We start from the raw sequence: 21,802 nt of genomic DNA, 5'->3' as shown, positions 1-21,802 counted from the left end.
AGAATGGAGCCTGCTGGGGATTCTCTCTCTCCCTCCTTCTCTCTCTGCTCCTCCTCCACTCATGCTCTCTCGCTCTCTCTCAAAATAAATGAATAAACTTTAAAAAATTTCCATGAATTAAAAAAAATTTAGTGTTTGTGGCTCCTTTCAGTTCTACTCCTTAAAGGGTGAGAACAGATAGGATTTGCCTATTTTCCTTTTCAGCTAAGGGAATGTCAGTGGATAAACCTGAGACCAGTTCTAATCTGGATGCCTATATCTTCTCTGCATCCTGGTCTCAACCTCCCACTTTTTAGTCTCGAGCCTTACGGAGAAAGATTGAAACTTTTTTAAAAGATGAAAATTCACAGTGGAGGAAAAGCTAAATTCACAGTTTCACTGATTTCTGGAACATGAACCCTCAAGTCTTTACTGCTGACTTTTCAGAGTAAAGATAAAACGACACATACCTCTCCAAGGTGAGAGTCTCCTACAGGTCCTTTGGTCTCGGGATTAACAATAACCACTTTCACTCCAGGTAAAATCTGAGAATCAAAGGGAAACACAAACACTAAATGAAATCTAGTGACCCCTAGGAAATGCAGTCACCCCCCACCCCCCACCCCTCCTCTAGAGAGGTGAGCGAGTGCACAAAGGCAGGAGCTAACTGAGGTGATGCTCCCTGGACCATTCTCAGTGGAGACCAGAGATATAATAAGATTCACCCTCAAAAATGAACCAGGGAACCAACCAGTCTACCTTCTCTTCAAAGGGATGAAAAACTGCAGCCCAGAACCATAACAGTAAGGATCTGGAATCCTGTGACTGCTCTTTCTCATGATCCATCCCATTCACTGGCGTGACCACCGTAAAACTCCTTAGAGCAGAAAGGGCAGCCGGGAGGGATTGCCCAAGAGGCTTGGCTCTAATCTACAGCAAAAGCTAGTTACAGGAACTTGAAGAACAAGAGAGGACGGTGGCAGCTTAGCAGAAGAACGGATCCTGTCCCTGGGATCATGAAAGACATCACATGGTGGGGATCTCCCTCAGGACAGAAAAGGAAGAACAGGGTTGGCTGTGAGAATGGCTCACGGCTTCTCTGGTTACCCATATTCTGTCCCTTAAACTCCTTTTTCATCTTGGGTTTCTGGAGTATGAGGTTAGTTGAGAAGTGCTACAACGATTATATGAGCTCATACACCTAAGACCTCAAGGAAGGAAGAGAGCAGATCATTCGCGCTGGTCTGGGCCAGGTGCTGTGCGAAACGTTCTAAGGCTCCCAACCACTAGCTGAGGCAGATGGAGATCTGACCAGATGCTAGGATCAACCCAACTCCACTCCAAAGAGTTTAAACGGAAGAGAGAAACTGGAGTGAGCATCTCTTGGGCTTGATCTGCTGCTTGATAGGTTCATCAGGATCCCTGTTTCTTTATAATTACCCCCTCTGCCGTTCAGAGTTACTAGAAGGGATTCTGAGGCACCATCACTATCTCTTCAAAGGGATGAGAAACTTGGGGCACCTGGTGGCTCAGTCGGTTAAGCATCTGACCTCAGCACAGGTCATGATCTTGCGGTTCGTGGGTTTGAGCCCTGGACTGAGCTCTGTGCTGACACCTCAGAGCCTGGAGCCTGCCTCGGATTCTGTGTCTCCCTCTCTCTCTCCCCCTTGCCTGCTCACATTCTCTCTCTCAAAAATAAATAAACATTAAAAACATTAAAAAAAAAAAAAAAAGGAGAAACTGGATAGCTTATGCTGATGTCCTATCACCCTTAGTAAATTGTTCAGAACTGCTCCAGGCTTAATGCTGTGTCCCTTCAAAATTCCTATGTTGCATGTAATCTACCCAAATCCCCAGTGTGATGGTATCAGGCGCCGGGGCCTCCTCCCATGTGAGAATACAGTAAGGACGGCCACCTATCAACCAAAACTCCTTCACCAGAATCTGCTGGTGCTTGATCCTGGACTTCCCAGGCCCCAGAACTGTGAGAAGTACATTTCTGTTATTTATATGCCACTCAGTCTATGGTGTTCTGTGACAGTGGCCCAAATGGACTAAGACAATAACTGTCTCCCCTTGAACATTTTAAAGCCACACTCTAATCCAAGAAATCTTATCCCCGTAGACACTCACTCTATAGATATGTAATCTCTTCCTCATTTTGATTTCTCTCTCAATTTTAAAGACATGTATGTCTTCTCTGATCCTCAACCACACCTCATTACTCCCCTCTATTTTTCTCCTTGTAATATTTATAAAAATAAAATTGCCTCTTTAAGTGTTGTTCATCCCTCCACCTTGAATACAATGAATGCTGAATTTTACTGATTTGTCAAATAAGAAGAACACATCCATTGGATTCAAAGACATCTGTGGAAATTAAAGTCTGAACCTAGAATTCTTCATATCTATGTACCCATATGAATGTCAGAGTATTAGCAGAGTTAAAATTATGGAATTATCTCCAGACTTCAATTAAGTTTTGCCCTGGGTACTAATATATTACATAGCTTTAGTGTTCTTTAAAATGAACCATTCCCCCCAGCAGACCACCTTCCAGTGGTTAACAGAACAAAGTACCTTTCCAGACTCTGAGAGGAGCAAACTCTGAGGGGCACCCCTTTCCACAAGACGAACCCTGTAGAAGAATAATATTTCATTTACAAATTATTTATTATATATGTATGTACCTTTAAGAAAACGGCTGCACCACATCTGCTACAGCTTGTACTCGACACACTGCCCTCCTGAGACCTCTACTTTGTCTCTCCTCCTTATGCGAGAACAGTTTCTCAAACTCGGTACTAACATTTTGGGTCAGAGAATGTTCTGTTCTAATTTTTTGTGAGGGGCTATCTTGTGCATTAGAGGATGGTTAGCAATCTCCCAGGCCTCTACCCACTAGATGTCAGTAGCAACCCCCTTGTTGTGACAACCCAAAACGGCTCCATTGTCAAATGTCCTCTGGAGGGCAAAATCTCCCCAGGCTGAGGAGCGCTGCACTGGAGAGATGATATATCTGCACAGACTGGGTCAGGGCCACGAGGACATCAGTGAGCACAGCCAAAGTCAGTGGGACTTGGGAAAAAGCTGGTAAGCTGATGAGGAAGGCGGCTTTTATTCCCGGGGTTTGGATAAAGTGTTGTTTCAAAAACCCCACTCTGCCTCATTTATCTTGTCTGGTCCATCTTTTATTTGTAAACTCCCAGAGGAAAAGGTCTATCCATTTTAATTTATATCAATGTCACAAAATATTTTTACACAGACAGGAACAAAGTATTACACTTAAATATTAAAGAAGAGCGCAGCAACTGTGATGAAGCTTTCTTCTTACAAACATAAATCTTAATTAGGTGTTAATAAAAACGGATTCCTTCCCTCTTCCCATCCCTTCCTGGAAGATACAAACAAAAGGAATGAGGGAAAGTGCTGGCTTTCCTGAGGCTCAGAATTTTTTATGCTTAGAAGCGCAAACAGAGGGGTACCTGGGTGGCTCAGTCGGCTGGGCGTCTGACTCTTGGTTTCAGCTCAGGTCATGATCACACGGTTTGTGAGTTTGAGGCCCGCGTCAGGCTCTGCGCTGACAGCGTGGAACCTGCTTGGGATTCTCTCTCTGATTCTTTTTCTCTCTCTCTCTCCCCCCACCCCTCTCTCTGTGCCTTTCCCCCACTAGAGATGTTTCTGTCTCTCTCAAAATAAACAAACTTAAAAAAAAAAAAAGGCTCAACTAGGGAGTAAGTGTAATAAATGTACTGTACCTGTCATGTCTCAAGGATTTCAGATCTACATACACAGTAGTTGGATCAGGCCCTGAGGTTCCCTACAGAAAAATAAACCAATGTATTGTTTATTTAAAATTTAAATGAATTGTAGTGAATTATATTTCCATATTTCACATTCTCAAATCAAGAAACATAATTTAGCCATTTACATGAAAAACCCTATTTTGAAAGCTCACTCTCTCCTCAACCAGAGGAGGCAGGTTTGCAGTCAACGCCTGAAAGAGACTCGTGGCCTCGTGTTTCTGTCCCTCCCTCCCCTGAGAGAGGAGGCCACGGGCCTGGTCCCAGGGCCTGGAGCAGCCCTGACAGGTTACCAGGCTGAGGAGGAGCCTCATCTGTGGACTCAAGGCAGAGATGAGACAGGCCAGCACCCACGCGACTTTCAAAGCTAAAAGTGGCCCGAGCGGACAGCAAATGCCTGTGCTGGGGCTCCAGGGTGAAATCATCATAAGGCTACTTGAAAGTCACTTGCCTGTAGTCACAGAAGCCCTGAAAACACCCACCCACGTAGGCCACCTGCCTTCACTCTCACTCCTGTCCAGGCCTATATTTACCATATTAGCCTCCAAGCTAAATAAAATCAGACTTAGTTCTTTTCTGTTCTTTAGCCACCAAGAGTAACACGGCAAAGTTGCCACCTGGCTGAAGGAAAGAATACAGGCTTATTTCTGCTTCCTTGTTTTTTGTTTTTTTTTTAAAAAAGGAGGACACAGAAAAACAGAAGGTAAGATATTAATAAAATTCAAGTGGGACTCAAAAATCTTCTTGATTGATCATCCCGTGTCATGAAACTACTAGAGTAAACATTTACACTGGTGCTCAGCGGCCAAGCAAGGCGCCAAGCGTGTGCACCTAGCAACTCAGCGAGTCTACAGAATGACCCCTGTGAAGAACAGTGCTGTTACCTTCATCCTACAGGTGAGCAAACAAGGCAGGGTGAAATCCAAATGACAAGCTTGCAGTCCCAGAGCAATTAAGTGTAATGGGGCCCATGCCAGGCTGTCTGGCTTTGCAGCCTCGGCCGTGGGGCACCACACACATCTCTATTTGTTATCAAGCAAGATTTCATGATAGTCACCTGTAAACATATCGCTACGTTGACTCTTGATCCAAACGTGGTGCTGACAGCCCGAGGCGACAGACCAATGTCTTTGAAGAGCTTGGAGAAGGACTGCTGGAGAGCAATGCGGGGCCGCTCCTCGGCCACAACCACACACGTGCGGATGCAGGACAGGTTGATTCCTCTGGTCTGTAAGACACCAATGGCACAGGAGCTCAAGTTAGTAGGATCATAGAAAGAACTGAATAGGTAGGGCCATTGCTCTATCTCGTAGGTCAGGGAAACTCAAGGAACTGTGTCTTCTCACACCCAGAAAAAAGACAAAAATTTTTAGAAATGCCAAGGCATTCCACTAAAATCACTACCCACTGGTAAATCTGTTCATTCTCTAGTTCTTTCCGCTTTTATTTAAGAATCTAATGTTCTTCAGCAATTCATTTTTCCACCTCCCCTTTCTATACTTTAGATGTCTCCTTATTTCAAAAGGGAGAGAGGGGACTGAGAGAAAAAGAAACCTAGCACACTAGAGACCAAATCTTCTCTCTCAATGTTTATTTTTGAGAGAGAGAGAGAGGCAGAGCGTAAGCAAGAGGGGGCAGAGAGAGATGGAGACACAGAATCCCAAGCAGGCTCCAGGCTCTGAGTCGTCAACACAGAGCCCGACACAGGGCTCACACTCATGAATTGTGAAATTGTGACCTGAGCGAAAGTTGGATACTTAACCACCTGAGCCACCCAGGAGCTCCAAATCTTATCTCTTTTTTTCCTTCTTAGGGCCATAATTCTCTATTAAATAAAAGTCAGTGTTTTCTGACTCTCTCATATGCTGGTCACAGGTGTCATCCCTGGATACAAACATAAATGAGCTGACCCTCATCTCTGGGGCAGTCTCCAATTTCCAATATTCTGAGGTTGCAAATTCTTTTGGAAAAAGTCCTATTGGAGGTCACCTTTACATGAAGTCATTTCCATTCAGCCTCCCAACTCATTTCACCTTCTTCTCCACAAAGGAAGACTAAGATTCAACTTTGAAAGAGTGCATTACGTTACAAATAAACTTCCTGAGGTTGACAAAATGTTGACTGGCTAGCAAAAAACGGGCAGATATGCCTGTCAACCTCTACTTGGGTATCATCATGCCTGGCCCATTTCTTTAAAACCTCTCTGGACTGGCTACCTGTAGTTGCTTCTTACCTTTAGCACCTCCACTTGGTTTCCAAGCCCTTTGGTGCAGAGCTCCATTACTGAATAGGAGCAAAAAGTGTCCCTTATTTTGTACTGGTTGACAGTGGAGAGCCAGAGGAAAAGGTTGTTTTCTAACTCCATAGGAGGAATTAAGATGGACTGGTGACCTGAATAGACACTGCAATGAAAAAAGGCAAGAGCTGACATTATAAATTTATCCTAGATATCTTGATGTTTTAGAACACCATCCATTCAGCAAATATTTATTGAGTATGAAGGGCAGTGTAGGGTCATATTAGATATAAAGGTTGAAGAGTCAACCTTGTTCCTATCCACCTTGCAAGACACAATAACTAAAATAAAGCAGACATACATGCAGTATATACAGTAACTGAGATGTGAAGATCATAAAATAAAGAGCAAGTCATTCAAATCAGGAAGTGTTTCATTGAGTAGGTGTCACTTGAGCTAGGGCTTGAAGAATGAGCAGGAATCTGATAGTGGCTGGAGGAAATGGGGGGGCGGTGATGGTGAAAGCATTCCAGGCAGAGGAACAGCATATGCAAAGGAAAGAAGCATAATGTATATGGTGTGTTTAAAGTCATCAGAGGGGCACCTGAGTGGCTCAGTCGGTTAAGCGTCTGACTTCGGCTCAGGTCATGATCTCACGGTTCGTGGGTTTGAGCCCCATGTCAGGCTCTGTGCTGACTGCCAGCTCAGAGCCTGGAGCTTGCTTCAGATTCTGTATCTCCCTCTCTCTCTGACCCTCCCCTGCTCACATTGTCTCTCTCTCTCAGAAATAAATAAAACATTAAAAAAATTAAAAATAAAGTCATCAGAAATAGCACCCTGGTATGAAATCCTATAGCCTAGGATGCATGATGGAGTGGTGAGAAGTTTGGGGAGAAGGGTTGGGGCCAAATTGTGAAAGAGTAATAATTATTACATGAAGGAGTTTAGACTTTACCCAGTGTGCAGTCACTGCAGTTTTAAGCTGGGGCAAAATTAGCACCATGGAGAGGGACTGGAGACACAGACACTGATGACAGAGAGACAGTTTTGGAAGTGGGAGCTGATGAGGGCTTGAATCCTGACAGTGCAGCCAGGATAAAAGGAAAGGAATGAGAGAGTCACATATTATATGTATAATTTACTGCCATGAATCCTCAACTTCTTAAACCTGTGTATATATCAGAATCCTGAAGAGCCCAAGAATCCTGTATTTTATAAATACTGGCTGGTACCTCTTGAGATCTAAGTTAGTAAGTCTAGGGAAGGCCCGTTAATTTGCTTTTTTAAAGGCCTCAAGGTGATTCTTATGTATGGATAGGTTTAAGAACAGCTGAGCCACAAAGGACATGACACTTCACTCGATGTGAGACATATAGTTGAAGATATAATGCCCACGTTCCTAGTGGGCATTATCTAGGTGCCCCTAAGGTGAATGGTCCCATCCTAACAAAGATGGGGACACACAAGAATGCCAAGTTGCAGGTCTCTGAAGCATGCATGGAGATGTCCGCCTGGGAGGTGAAAATGCAGGGCTAAGGTAAGGTTCCCTGGGAGGAGTGGGGATCTGCGATTCCATAAGACACAATCTGCCCAGGACAGGCATGCCACTTTCCAGCCACACGTTGTCATCCAATCTCATTAAATTCCTTCCTACCAAACCTAGGGGGTGCGTTCTGGCTGTCAAAGGATGACATATTTCACCCAAGTATCACCCTTCTACTTGGCTCTGCTTCTACAATGAGGATTACAGGATGGAGCAGAGGGCACGTAATAAGATCACTGACATACAAAAGGCATAAAACTAACAGACAAGAAATAAAAGGGACTATAAACAAAAGTAAATGAACTTCGGAGATCCTATTAGGTGCACCCATTCTGGAATCATCAGCATTTTATTGGAACATTACCAAATTAAGGGAGCAAAGGGAAGGATGAGATGGTAATAGCCCCAAAGACATCCCCACTCATTCCTTCTTTGCTCTTCCATTCCTACCTGCAGAGACACCAGAGTGCAAAGCCAAGTCCACAGTACGGGTCAAGGCAGATGGCGATCTGCCGAGAAGAATACAACTCACACTGGAGCTTGACGGCTCTACAAAGAGCGTTGACTGCAGAGTGGGACATCTGGAAAGTAGGGAACATGGAACAGGATGGAACTGGCATCCCACAGGCAGAAAAAATCTCTAATGAGAGTTTTGAAAAATTTCAATTTCCCCCAAACTCCTCAAAATGACGTATATTTTTCATTGTTTCAAAAAGCCTATCTAAGTCTAGCATATTCGTGTTCATTAGTCAATACTGAGTTCTATGAAATATGAATCTAAGGCTTCATACTGGCTTTAAATGTGACTCTTATGATCCATTAGCTTCTAGGCCAGGTTTAGAACACTTCGTAACACAAATTCCTTGGGATAACTTATTCCGGAAGAGCCAATGCTTTTATTTAAATATAGCAGGGACCTTTGATCCTCCGCCTACTGGTCTCTGGTACAACCAGTTGGCCTCCACATCTGAAGTCTCTGGGGCAGTGGTCATTTCTATTTTTTGCAGCCCTGGCATTTTACCAGCATCCAGAGAGTGAGTAAGTATATTTGGAGTTCTCTACCTTCACTCCTGTAAGCATGCCGGTTGTGGAGACACTAAAATCAAGATATGCCAACATCTCAGGAGTGGGTGGTTTATACAGCTGAGGTAACCTTTTCCTGGGTAAGTCATCTGCAATGAAAAGAAAAAAAAACCTGATGTCAATCAGACTGGAACCTGAAATGTTTCACACTGGAACATGAAAATCAATGCTCTTCAACTGATTTTCTACGGCACTGCTATGGACAGGTGAAGTTTATGGGATGTGCTAAGGCTTCAGCTTCTCGTATTTAACCAAACAGCTCAGGGTGTCACTCCTAGAAGTGGGTGAAGTTGAGGACACCACTGGGTAATATAAACAAGCAAATCTACATCAGGTAAATGTATTTACTAGAAGGCTAGTGAGGGATGATGTAACACAGCAGTAGAAAACATGAACTAAGAAAGCAAATCACTGGTGTTCAAATCCCAGCTCTACCATTTACCAGCAATGTGACTTTGGAGTTATTTAACCTTTGTGTCTGTTTCCTTATCTCTAAAATGGGAATAATACCTACTTTCATAGAAATTGTTAGGAAGTTAATTCACATAAAGCACTTTTAAAACAACTCAAAAAAAGTTAAAGTTCATTATTTATAGATTACTATATACTCTGTTAATCATGGATGCTGTAAAAGTTGTGTTTTTTTTCCCCCCAAGTTAACGTGGTAGATTTTGAAGGGTGACCTAGAATTAGGGAATTACTTTTCTTTGCTCATTTATTTATATACCTCTCCCTTCCTCGCAAATTTGTTTTGTACAGCGTTGTCAAAACCAAGGCTGTCAAGGTCATCTCTGGCCCCAACTATACCTCTTTAATGGCTCCTGTGGCTTTCTGGATCAAGAAACAATTGACTGACTTTTAAATCTCTATGTCATCGGGCACCCATCTCTAGTCAAACCAAAGACTTTTATCACCTTCAACCTACTTGTGTATAGGGTAGGGTCACTCATGTTCCTAAAGAAAACTTCCTGTTGTCTGTATCACAGCCCACAGTTCAAGTCTTCCTAAAATGTGCAATAACCACAGGAGATCTTTCCACATCAGTAACACCAACACAGTCCATTTGTGTTATATATTATATACAACTGTGCTTATGTCCTTAAGTAACAAATGCAAAAATCTCTAGGTCAGCATCTGGCAAACAATAATCACAAATACATGCCCATCCCTTCATTTAAACCCACATAAGTGTTCCTGGTTCATGAGATGGAGACCATGTGCTACTTACTGAAAACAGGCAGAGGGGAAACTAATGGGGAAGAGGCTGGGAATGGAGCCAAATCGAATGGGTTTGAATTTTAGTTCTGCTCCTTATTTAACCTCTCTGTGCCTAAGTTTTCCTATCTGTAAAATGAGATAAAACTCACACCTATCTAATAGGGTTGGTATAAGGATAAAACAAAGTGATGTATGTTAGATGACTGGCACATAGCCAGGGCTCAAAAAAAGATGTTATTATTATGATTACATGCGAGGTGTTCTCTGTTATGTCACTTAATCTCTACAACTCCATGAAGTGGTTATCCTGACTACCACTTGATACAGTTTTGCCCAAGTTAGTGGGGAAACGCAGAGAGTAAGAGTGGTCAGGATTTAAATATTGCTCACTCGACTCCAAAGCCCATTCTCCTCTTCCCCCTACCACCATTCTCCAGATATCGCCATGTCTTCTCCCCACCTGCTATTTTAGCATGAATACCATCTAAAATTCATGCCCTTCATGGTTTTTAAAGAACTTTCATATTATGTTGCACTGGATATTCTCAATAAATATGTGAGTCAGATAAAGTAGGTGACATTTTAGGAAAGGGTAATCTCATACAAGGTTATATAGAAAGTAAGCCCTGAGGCTTGAACTAGAAGCAGGTCTCCTGACTCCTGGTCCAATGCTGTTTTAACTGTGTCACACCTGGAAGTCAAGGATCAGATCGTCTCAAGACTTTATACGGCCTTACATATGTACAGGGTTACATTCTGCATAAAGACCTAAGCACCATTTGAGGATGCCAAGAGTAAGAGCAAGACACTTTCTGTCTCAAGAGCTCATAGCATACTGTGATCTGCGTCTTTGGATCTGTGTTGTAGCATCCAGGCCTTTGGGAATGCAAGTGAACAGGACATGAAGTTTTGCCTCTGTCTCAGCAGGTGGAATGTGTTGCAACCTAAGAACTGTGGGAACACCTTTGGGATCAGAATTTAGGAAATCTCAGGGAGTGAGTGTTCTTGCTCCTTCGACCGCTCTGAGGCAATCTCCCTTTCACCTGTGTCAATGATGGTTGGCCAGGTTTTCACATCCACAGCTGCCGCCGCCTCTCGGGACCTCAGTAACCTCATTAGGGTCTGTGTGGTGAGAATGCAGGCTGCTTTGCTGACCTAGAAAACCAATGACGGAAATCAGCACCAGGAGGCTTAGCCCCCATGTGGCGCCACAGGCTCTCACCACTGCTAAAAGCAACGCACACTGGATTAAAAAGCACACCATACTGGGCGGGACAGTTACTCGTTTTTCAGAGGACACACAATAGTACAATGGATCTTGGTGTTTCCCTTACATTTATCCTTCTGGAAATGTGTAATGCTGAATTGTCTCAGAAGGATGGACTTGTTCACAACAACAGTTATTGTTTACAACAGTGATTCTCAAATACTTCATTGTTATAATAATCTCAGTATGGATCCAAACATCTACTGATTTCATGAAGACTATAATAAAGTAAAAACATGGATTTTGTATGGCTCAGGGAACGAAGAGGAGCCAGAGGATCATCTCTGCAGGAGTTTGTGTTTGCCGCAGTCTACTGAATGGTGGAATTTACCAGACCTAGAACATATCCCGAAATTGAGGGATGCAGAGATGTCACAGAAATGAGGCTCTCCTTCACACCTACACAAGAAAACGCAAAGTGACCAACTTCCCTATAAACTGCCAACAGAAGGAAACTGCCCTCCCTGCGGCTCTGGCCTACTTTGCAGAATGCAAGGAGGGCATTTTGTGGGTTCTGTAATAAAATCATCTGTGGTGAACATGGGCTTTTATACTGCTCGTTCCAGTTGCTGACAGAGCAGCAGTTCTTAGAGAAACAAATGTTACACAAATTAGAATTCTGTCTCTTTGCTGAAATGTGAATTACAACATAATGCAATACAGATTTATGTTAATTCCTTCAATTCTCATAGCCTCTAGAAACTTCTGTCGTCTCCAGGGCAAGCCCTGGATACCTTTAATACTATACCAAGTGAATTTATATAATTAACCAAAATAAAAATGATCCATATACATTTATGGCATATGAAATTACCTTGTACAGAAAAAATGAGAACATTTTTAAGATTACGGGAGGAAAAAAACAACTTTTATGGAGAATTACTAATGACAGCTTCCTCCTTAACGTTCATAACAACATAATTCTGTACCGCACCAATGACCACTTTCCACATTCCTTCACTGAAATAACGCTAGTCATTTTGGTCAGATAAATGAAGTGATTTTTGGGAGACAGATTTGACTTTCCAACCAAACAACTCTGGAAAATTAGCAATGATCCTTAATTATCAACTTGATTTTATAAGATGAGGACAAGGCACGATACGCTTGGTACTTACATCAACAATCATGCGGACAGTGGGCAACGTGGCAGTAAGGTTCTGAGCGTGAGGAGGCCGGACCGTCACAGGTATGCATCCCGCATACAGGCAGCCATAGAATGCAGCTATCAGCTCGATGCCTGCAAGACAGAGACACTAGGCTGCCCCCTCTCACCGAGAAACTACAAGGCAGATCTTCCAAAACCAACTTATGAAATTATGTGCGAGACAGTTTATTCAGATCATAATTTCACATAGATAACAGCAGAAGACAGTTTTTAAATCAAGAAGGAATTGAGTGTAAAGAAGGAAGTATATGAAACAATTTCGAACATACAGAGAAGCTAAGAATAATTTAGAAGAAAGGAAGTCATAAGAAAACTCTTGAAAGACATCTGAGGAAGGTATTTTGATAGCATTATATCTGATATTACTTAGCAGAAGTAACTGCTAAGTGAGTAGTTCCTCTGAGTGAGTAGTTACAGTGAGTGCAACTTTGAGGGAGGCAAAATGGGACTCAATCTGAAGACTGCACTATGAGGACATGCAGAGGGGCCCCTCCTCCGGAAGTACTCTGGTCCATCACCATGTCATTCGCTGGTAGATGGAAGACAATCTCACAGGAACTCCAGAGCAGGGATCTGTTATCAGATGACCTTTTAAGAAAGCTTGTCATCAGTGTCAATAAAATAGCATAGTAAGAATCCAGAACAGAATGAACTGAGGGAGAGAAGAGAAGGGAAGGCCAGATGGATGAGTGGGGTAAGTGACAGAAGAATAAAGAAACGAACAACTCAAATATTTCACCCAACATTTTGAATATTTATCCCAAACTGTTATCAAATAATTCCGAGTCCCTCTTACTGTGAGGACATTATTACGTTAAATTAGAGCACAGAAGATGAAAGCAGCAATAACTGAGGAATACTGACCATCAGGATATAAAGAACTGTTGCAAAGTAAAAAAGAGTTTGCACACAATATTCTTCAGGAACTGGGTGAAATGGTTCCATTCCTAAATGCTCCTGGAAACAGAGCACTTCTTTTGAGGGTTTCCAAAAGTCAGAAAGTCTTCATGTATTCATTTGATATTTACCATAGCGCCAGGAAGTAGGCTAGACAGTGGAAGTACAACAGCAAACACAGCAGACGCAGGCCCAGCAGAGCCCCGGCGCTGCACAGCTCCACCGGGGGAGGCTTGGTTCTTACGTTGGCCTAGGTGCCTGGGACCCCTGGAGCTGGGAAGTGCACAAGCCTGTGTGGGAACAGATGGCGGCCCTGCCTTCCTGCTTTTTACACTTTGTAGTAGTCTGGTAATGGAGCTTAAGTCTAGTTTACCAACCCAACACCTACCAGGTGGATAGAGCAACACCACGTTGTCTCCTGCATTGAGATGCCCCTTATCACCAAGAACGGATGCAATCCTCTCTGCTCGCTTATGAAGCTGAAGGCAACTGGCTGTGCACACTGTAGTGCCCTTTAAACAGAAGAAAGTGGAAGTGGGTCAAAACTCAGGAAACAAAATAGTGACAAGCACAGGCAATTCAACACTATATCAGAAAGCCTGGTGCCTTGGCAGGTTCTCTGTAGCAAGTTATCAATTCTAATGAAAATTCTCTCAGTATCCAAAGACATGTGGTATTTTTTCTTTTTCAATGCTTGAAGGTACTTAGGGAGTATTAGCATTAGCTTAATTCAAACATATTATTTATAGTCTTTCTTGTTTAAGGGAGCTTCAAAAATACATAGGAAAAAATTAAAAATAGAACCATCCTATGACCCGGCAATTGCACTACCAAGTATTTATTTAAGGGATACAGGCATGCTGTTTCAAAAGGACACATGCACCCCAATGTTCATAGTAGCACTATTGACAAAAGCGAAAGTATGGAAAGAGTCCAAATGTCCATCAACAGATGAATGGATAAAGAAGATGTGGTATATATATACAATGGAGTATTACTCGGCAATCAAAAGAATGATATCTTGCCATTTGCAACTACATGAATGGAACTAGAGAGTATTATGCTAAGAGAAATTAGTCAGAGAAAGACAAATATCATGTAACTTCACTCATATGAGGACTTCAAGATACAAAACAGATGAACATAAGGGAAGGGAAGCAAAAATAATATAAAAACAGGGAGGGGGACAAAACACAAGGGTCTCTTAAATATGCAGAACAAATAGAGGGTTACTGGTTGGGTTGTAGGAGGGGGGATGGGCTAAATGAGTAAGGGGCATTAAGGAATCTACTCCTGAAATCAGCGTTGCACTATATGCTAACTAACTTGGATGTAAATTAAAAAATACATAGTAATTTTTTATTTGAATGAGGAAATAAGAGTAGAGGGAAAATAAAGGACATAAAAGCAGAATGAGGGCAGGAGTGGGGTCAGGGCAATAAATGCTGGCCACATGCCCAATGTGCATTCGCTGTGCATGGCACAAACTTGGCTCTGAGTTTTCTAATAGCGAAGATGTTTACAAGGCAGGAACAATGAATCAGAGTCTACTAGCTATAATAAAGATGAGCAGATTAGAAGATGGCCAGCTATTCCTGATGCTGAGAATAATTTCTCCTGCAAGTCTTCACCGATTCCTTAGCGTCAACTCAACTTCCACCGAGCTGGGCTTTGGGAACCCCTTATATGTGTAAAATAAAAGACACAAATATGAAAATGCACAAAATATGAATGTACAGCTTAATGGAAAATTACAAAGCAAGCCTCTGTGTAAGGACCAGAGTGGCACGAAAAAGATCACTGTCAGCAGTGCAAAAGAACCCCCGAGGAACTCCCTGGTCTAGTCCTTTCTTTCCTTCCATATGTAACCACTGCTTTGACTTTTTAATCTTAATCACTGATTTCTTCATAGTGAAGAAATCACTATGAAGAACCTCTCTTCATAGTGTTACCCATAGTGTTACTACCCAAGAAACATTTGATTTTATATAAAGGTAACTGTGCTGCATATACTTTTCTGTTTTGTTTCTGTCTCAAGATTATCTTGAGTCATCTATGCTGCAAGACATGGTGTAGCTCACTCGTTTTTGTTGCTGTGTGGCATTTAACTGTATAAACATACGACAATTTATTCATTCATTCTGCTGCTGATGGATAATATCATTCTCATACATGTATCCTCAGGCATAAATATATGAGTTTTGGTAGGGTGCAGACCTAGAAATGGAATTGCAGGGTCACTGAGTATGCTTATCTTCAGCTTCACTAAATAAAACTAAATTATTCTCTGCCTATTTTGCTAATAGCACCCTATCTTAATTATCATAGCTTTATAAGCCAAAAAGTCTCACAAGAAAAACAAGTTTTACTGAGCTATTTATTTTAAAAATAACTTTTAAATTTCATTAACATGAGGGGCGCCTGTGTGGCTCAGTAGACTGAGCGTCCAACCAGATCAGGTCATGATCTCACAGCTTGTGAGTTCGAGCCTCACATAGGGCTCTGTGCTGACAGCTCAGAGCCTGGAGCCTGCTTCAGATTCTGTGTCTCTCTTGCCCTTCCCCTGCTTGCGCTCTGTCTCTCTCTCTCAAAAATAAATAAACAGTAGAAAAAATTTTAAAAAAAATTTCATTAATATAAAATAGTACATGTTCAATATAGACCATCTGGAAAATACAGACAAGTAAAATATAAGTCAGATGTAACCACTACTAACATTTTGGTGTATATACTTCCTGGTTTTTAAAAAATGAGGAGATGTTACATATAAATTCACATGCAGCCTTAACAAAAAAATTTACCATATTATACTATCTTCCAGAAACTGTAGAGTGTATTGGTTAAGAAAATGGGCTCAGAAGCCAGTTTGGGTTCAAATGAAGAGCTAATTTCCTACTCCTACCACTTACCAGCCCTGTGACTTCATGCAAGTTATTTTAAGTCTCTCGGCTTCAGTGTCCTCAACCTCAAAATGAACTATGAAATATACAGAACCCAGAACAGGGTTTTCAGTAGGTTCTTGATTATTTTACTGAAGTTTTTCATAAACTGTTTTCTCCACTTACACATTATGAATATTTTCTGCACAAATATTCTTCTATAACAGTATTTTGAATAGCTGCATAGTATTTCATGCCATAATTTTATATGCTAGAATTTTGGACATTAAGGTTTTAATAGTACAATGGATATCCCTTTGGCTAAAGTCAGGGTTAAATTCTATTTTTTTTTTAAATTTTTTTTTTTTAATGTTTTATTTATTTCTAGGAGAGAGAGAGAGACAGTATGAGCAGGGGAGGGTCAGAGAGAGAGGGAGTCACAGACTGAAACAGGCTCCAGGCTCTGAGCTGGCAGTCAGCACAGAGCCCGACGCGGGGCTCGAACCCACGAACCGCGAGATGGTGACCTAAGCGAAAGTCTGACGCTTAACCGACTAAGCCACCCAGGCGCCCCAAGTCAGGGTTAAATTCTTAAAGGCCATTTCTTACATCTTACAATATTCTTCTTTTTGGTCCCTGGTACAGAAGGAAACTAAACCTTCAATGAAAACAGCTTTCTGGGCATGAGGAAGCAATGTGATATGGTTATGAAACTTTCTGACAGTCTGGGCTAATCCAAGGTAAAATATTAGAATATGAGGAAGAATAAATGGACTAAATTATATCATTTCTCTAAGCAAGAAACAAATTTAAACTTATGCTTTCTAACAAATACCGGGGGTACAGATTTCCAAGGCTACAGCCTTACCTGTAGCCCAGCGTTGAAGTGGAGTGGGGGGGTGGGCAGGATTGACATCTTCCTACCAAAATGAGGACCCTAAGGAATCCATGTGACTGGAGGGAAACCCACTTCACACAGAGGCAGAGCAAGCAAGTCCCAAAGTTTTCTGTCATAGAGCAATGGTTCTTATGATTTTTCACTAAGATGAACAGCATACTCCCCCTTATTAAGTCCTATCACCACATAATCTCTGTACAAACTGTATAAAATATATCAGAATCTAGGGAGGCCTGGGCAGAAGGGGGCAATTCCCCAGGGGGTTTCAATAGGCCCTCCAGTCTTCCCCCTGATGGTGGGACATGTTATATGCCATGGTCACAGTAATTTCAGCCTTTGATTCAGCCATAAAACGAATATCAGCATCTTCCCACAGAATGTATGACTTAAAAATATAATATTCTGATGAACCATCCATTAGAAAGTAGGAATTAAATGTACTTTTGAATAACTGTCAACTTTTTTTTTTTCTGTTAGCAATAAATCATTTAAATACATTTGTAAACATAACCTGGTTTTAGAAAATGTTTCTCTAAAGTCATTTTCTTCCTGGTGGAAGTAAAAAATTAAAAGTCAAACTGGATAAAAGATGGCATGACACAGTGCATCCTATATATCTGCAGATCAGCTGCACTGCTGGCCCAACTGTTGCTACTGGAACTGAACAAAGGTGACTTGACTGTAACACAGGGAGAGCCAGCATTAAATAACACTCCAGGAGGTCTCATTTCAAACTCGAAGTGACTGCACAATTTATCCTCATATGTCAAAACAAGGAGAAAGCAGTAACTCCTTCCTGAGAGTTGACAATAGAAATTTTTTTAAAAAAATTTTAATGTTTTATTTATTCCTGAGAGAGACAGCGTGAGCAAGAGAGGGTCAGAGAGAAAAGGAGACAGAATCTGAAACAGGCTCCAGGCTCTGAGCTAGCCAGCAGCACAGAGCCCAACGTGCGGTCGAACCCACGCACTGTGAGATCATGACCTGAGCCGAAGTTGGACGCCCAACGGACTGAGTCACCCAGGTGCCACAACAATAGAAATTTTCTGATGAAAGAGATCACGAGTGCCTCAGATCCTCCCACGATATTCATCTGATTAAATATGTGACTGAAATTTTAATACCTTGGCATTTAACAGCATGAAGAGCACATGGTCGGGGGTTGCCTGGGCTCGCCACTGTAAAATCTCAGCCAGAAATTGGTGCTGAAGTTGTAAAACAGAAAAAAGAATCAGGGTCAGTAATTCTGTAAAAGCTGGATAATGCATCTTCCGTCTACCACCTGAAGTAGAAGTTCTGTCCTTGACTTGTTTATAAAAATCAACACATCTGAACCCTTACCTTCCTCACTAAGTCATTCTCTTCAATTTGCCCAAGATCCCTTCCTGCAGCTTGTGCTATGCGTTTTCCAGCAACCAGATTCCCAACCATCACAGAAGCAGGGCCTACACCTGTAAGTAAAGGCGAAAATTAACTCTCTGGAGATGGTAATTCAAATTACAACGTCCTGAAGTATCTCTAGACTCACCCAAACTAGTTCAAATGTTCACTCAACAATACAGACGGACTGAGCATTCTAGGCACTAGGCATTCTTCTAGGAACACAGTAGCAAGCAAAACAAAGAGCTTGTGCTCCAGTGGGGAAAGGCAACCAATAAGTACATACACAAATAAATAGCGTCAGGTAGTAGCAAGTGCTAGAAGAAAATAGAAGCAGAGAAAAGACCAGGATTTGCAGGGTTGGAGGGGAGCAGGTGAGCTCCTGTAACATGGGTCTAAGGGCGTTTTCACTCAGGTGCCAGTTGGTTGCACTGGTTCCTAATGATAGTTTCATCAGCTCCAATCACGGTGTGACCCTAAAAGTGGAATTAACAGTAAGGAATATCTGGTCTGGAAAGAAATCTGCCACCTATGAGAACCGAGAGTGGGTTCTTCAGGAATCTCAGAAGTGCTTTATTTTTTTTAAATTTTTTAACGGTTTATTTCTTTCTGAGAGAGAGATAGCATGAGCAGGGGAGAGTCAGAGAGAGAGGGAGGTATAGAATCTGAAACATGCCCCAGGCTCTGAGCTAGTTGTCAGCACAGAGCCTGATGCGGGGCTCGAACCCACAAACTGTGAGATCATGACCTGAGCCAAAGTCGGACGCTTAACCAACTGAGCCACCCAGGTGCCCCAGAAGTGCTTTATTAAAAGTGAGTAATGACATCCAGATTGTGGGACATTCTGTAAGACAATTGGCCTGAACTCTTCAAAAACCATGTCTTTAAGAGAAAATAAGGCTAGGAGCTTCTAAGTTAAAGGACAGCCAGATGCAACTCATGACCCTGACTGGATACTAAAGTTTACAAAATCAGCTATAATAAACAAGTGAACAAACTGGATACCGACTGTATATTATTAGATGATAGCATTATATTAAGGTTAAATTTCTGAATAGGATAATGGTATTGTGGCTGATTAGGAAAACTTTAGGAGAATTTTTTTTTTCCTTTGGAGATGACATTACTGAACTATTTAGGGGTGTGGTGTCATGATATCTGCAATTTATTTTCAAGGAGTTCATAAAACAATGCTAACAACTGGTGACGCAAGGAGGGTGTATATAGGTGCTCACTATGGTATTCTTTCAACCTGTTCATAGGTTTGACATTTCCAAATAAAAAGACAGAACTAACTCTCTCCAGCAAAAAGCTGCTAGGATGCTGTATGCCTTTCTTGATGGTCACTTGAAGACTATACTGTATTAAACTAGGCAGACGGCTAAAAGATAATAAAACTTATTACTAGCTAAGTTTTGAATAATGCTAATGCTACATATGAGTTAATATTAAATAGCTTTTATTGCCAAAATCTGTTGATCCCAGTGTACTGAAACAGCTGGAACAAAATCACTGAAATCATACTCTAAATATCTGGGGACGTTTGGATAAAGGATGTCAGGGAATTCTCTGTACTGTCTGGCAACTTTAAGTGTGAAATTATTTCAAAATGAAAAGTTAAACTTTTTTTTCAAATTAAATTAAAACCTCAAGAAGCATAAAGTACTCCAACACTGTGCTGAACAATTTTAGTCTACGAAGTGTCTACTGCAATTTTCAGCAGAACTCCTTCCTAAGAAACTGTTTAACAAGTTACAGATAGATCATATTGAAGAGAGTCTTTTATATAGGCAGGGACTCACGGTATATCTGACTGTGTTAGCTACCCAATCCCGAAATTAGACTATAAAATATATAAAGGTGTGCCTTTGTTTAAAAATTTTTAAATGTTTACTTATTTTTGAGAGAGAGAGAGAGAGAGCAGCGAGCGCGCAAGCTGGGGAGGGGACGAGAGAGAGGGAGACACAGAATCTGAAGCAGGCTCCAAGCTCTGAGCTGTCAGCACAGAGCTCCCAATGTGGGGCTCAAACTCATGAACTGTGAAATCATTACCTGAGCTGAAGTCAGACGCTTAACCTACTGAGCCACCCAGGTACCCCAAGGTGTGACTTTTTAAAAGTGAATTTTTCAGGGGTGCCTGGGTGGCTTAGTCGGTTAAGCGTCCAACTTTCGCTTAGGTCATGATCTCACGGTTTGTGGGTTCGAGCCCCGCGTCAGGCTCTGTGCTGACTGCCAGCTCAGAGCCTGGAGCCTGTTTCAGTCTGTGACTCCCTCTCTCTCTGACCCTCCCCTGCTCACGCTGTCTCTCTCTCTCTCTCCTAGAAATAATAAATAAATAAAACATTTTTTAAAAAAAGTGAATTTTTCAGGGTAGTTTAAAACAACAAAAATAATTCGGCAGCAATTTCTTGAGGTCATTCTGCATGCATTTCTTAAGTCAAGGATCACGGAGAGTGAAAAATAACTCACAGCAGTAACATCTGGAAGGCTAATTGCTGACACCCTGCCATACCTGTAAATACACCTTCTTATATTTTCCACAAAATGATGTAAATTTCCTGTGGCAAAACTGTTAGTCATCAATCCCAATATCTATTCTCCTCTTCTTCCTTAGTAACAGACCCCCCCCCCCCCAGTTTTAAGCCAGATAAGTAAATGCCTAGAATTAAGACTACATTCTTTAGTGTAGGAGACTAATATGTAAGAGGAGATAATATGTGCAATTTCTAGAAAATACATTTAAAGGGAAGGGTATTCCCTTCCTTGTCTTTTTTTCCCTCCACTTAGCTGGAACGCAAGAATGATGGCTGGAGGTCAGGGGGCCTAAGTGGGCCCTGAGGTGATATGTTGTGTTGGCTGTGGCAGATTATTTTCTTATAATCCTTCTTTTCCTTCCTGTTTCTGCTGTGATTACATGACAGGAGTACACCTCTCTGCTCCACTGACTTTGGACATGGTCTGACTTGTTTTGGACACCGACATATCAGGAGAAATGACACAAATAGAAGCTTTAAATATGCTTGTGTCGTCTGGCTTGCCTTCTTGCTTTTGCCATCTGCCTGGAGAAAAAAATGGCCCAGTAGCTTCTGGTCCCATGATGAGGAGACACATGGAACAGTTCTGCACCCAACCTATAACTAGAATCAAGCCAAACCCAGTTGATCCCAGCCAAGCTCAGCAGAGCCATGAGTGAAAAATACGTGCTTCTTTTAAGCTACTGAACTTTAGAGTTATTTGTTATGCAGCAGATCTAGAACAACAGTTGACTGATACAATTGCCAGAGCAAAAAGATGAGATGCTGGAATCACAATGACTGAGGCATAAGTCCCAGACTGCCTAGCTCTGGATTTCTTTTACTCGAGAAGGAAAAACTTACTTCCTGTTTTTTAAAGCAGCTGTTAGGTTTTTCTGAAATTTGCAGCCTGAATTGGTCCTAACACATTACCATTC

At 41.8% G+C, this 21,802-nt stretch overlaps 1 protein-coding gene across 2 annotated transcripts in view; it reads right to left on the bottom strand.

Moving 5' to 3' along the window:
• The window catches only part of DIP2B (disco interacting protein 2 homolog B), a 230,570-nt gene that overhangs the window by 9,137 nt on the left and 199,631 nt on the right, over window positions 1-21,802 (bottom strand). For both annotated transcript variants that reach the window (XM_039241344.1, XM_039241345.1), the window contains exons 24-35: window positions 18,313-18,422; window positions 18,096-18,176; window positions 13,583-13,706; window positions 12,248-12,369; window positions 10,906-11,017; window positions 8,624-8,733; window positions 8,012-8,142; window positions 6,016-6,184; window positions 4,840-5,010; window positions 3,738-3,799; window positions 2,560-2,617; window positions 450-524 (exon numbers count right to left, since the gene is read on the bottom strand). In XM_039241344.1, the coding sequence (XP_039097275.1) occupies window positions 450-524; window positions 2,560-2,617; window positions 3,738-3,799; window positions 4,840-5,010; window positions 6,016-6,184; window positions 8,012-8,142; window positions 8,624-8,733; window positions 10,906-11,017; window positions 12,248-12,369; window positions 13,583-13,706; window positions 18,096-18,176; window positions 18,313-18,422 (1,325 nt within the window). The remainder of the gene's footprint in view (window positions 1-449; window positions 525-2,559; window positions 2,618-3,737; window positions 3,800-4,839; window positions 5,011-6,015; window positions 6,185-8,011; window positions 8,143-8,623; window positions 8,734-10,905; window positions 11,018-12,247; window positions 12,370-13,582; window positions 13,707-18,095; window positions 18,177-18,312; window positions 18,423-21,802) is intronic.

This window comes from Hyaena hyaena, unplaced genomic scaffold (genome assembly GCF_003009895.1).
Source record: "Hyaena hyaena isolate Hyena2069 unplaced genomic scaffold, ASM300989v1 scaffold_192, whole genome shotgun sequence".
NCBI lineage: Eukaryota > Metazoa > Chordata > Mammalia > Carnivora > Hyaenidae > Hyaena > Hyaena hyaena.
This window is presented reverse-complemented; position numbering and strand designations above follow the sequence as displayed.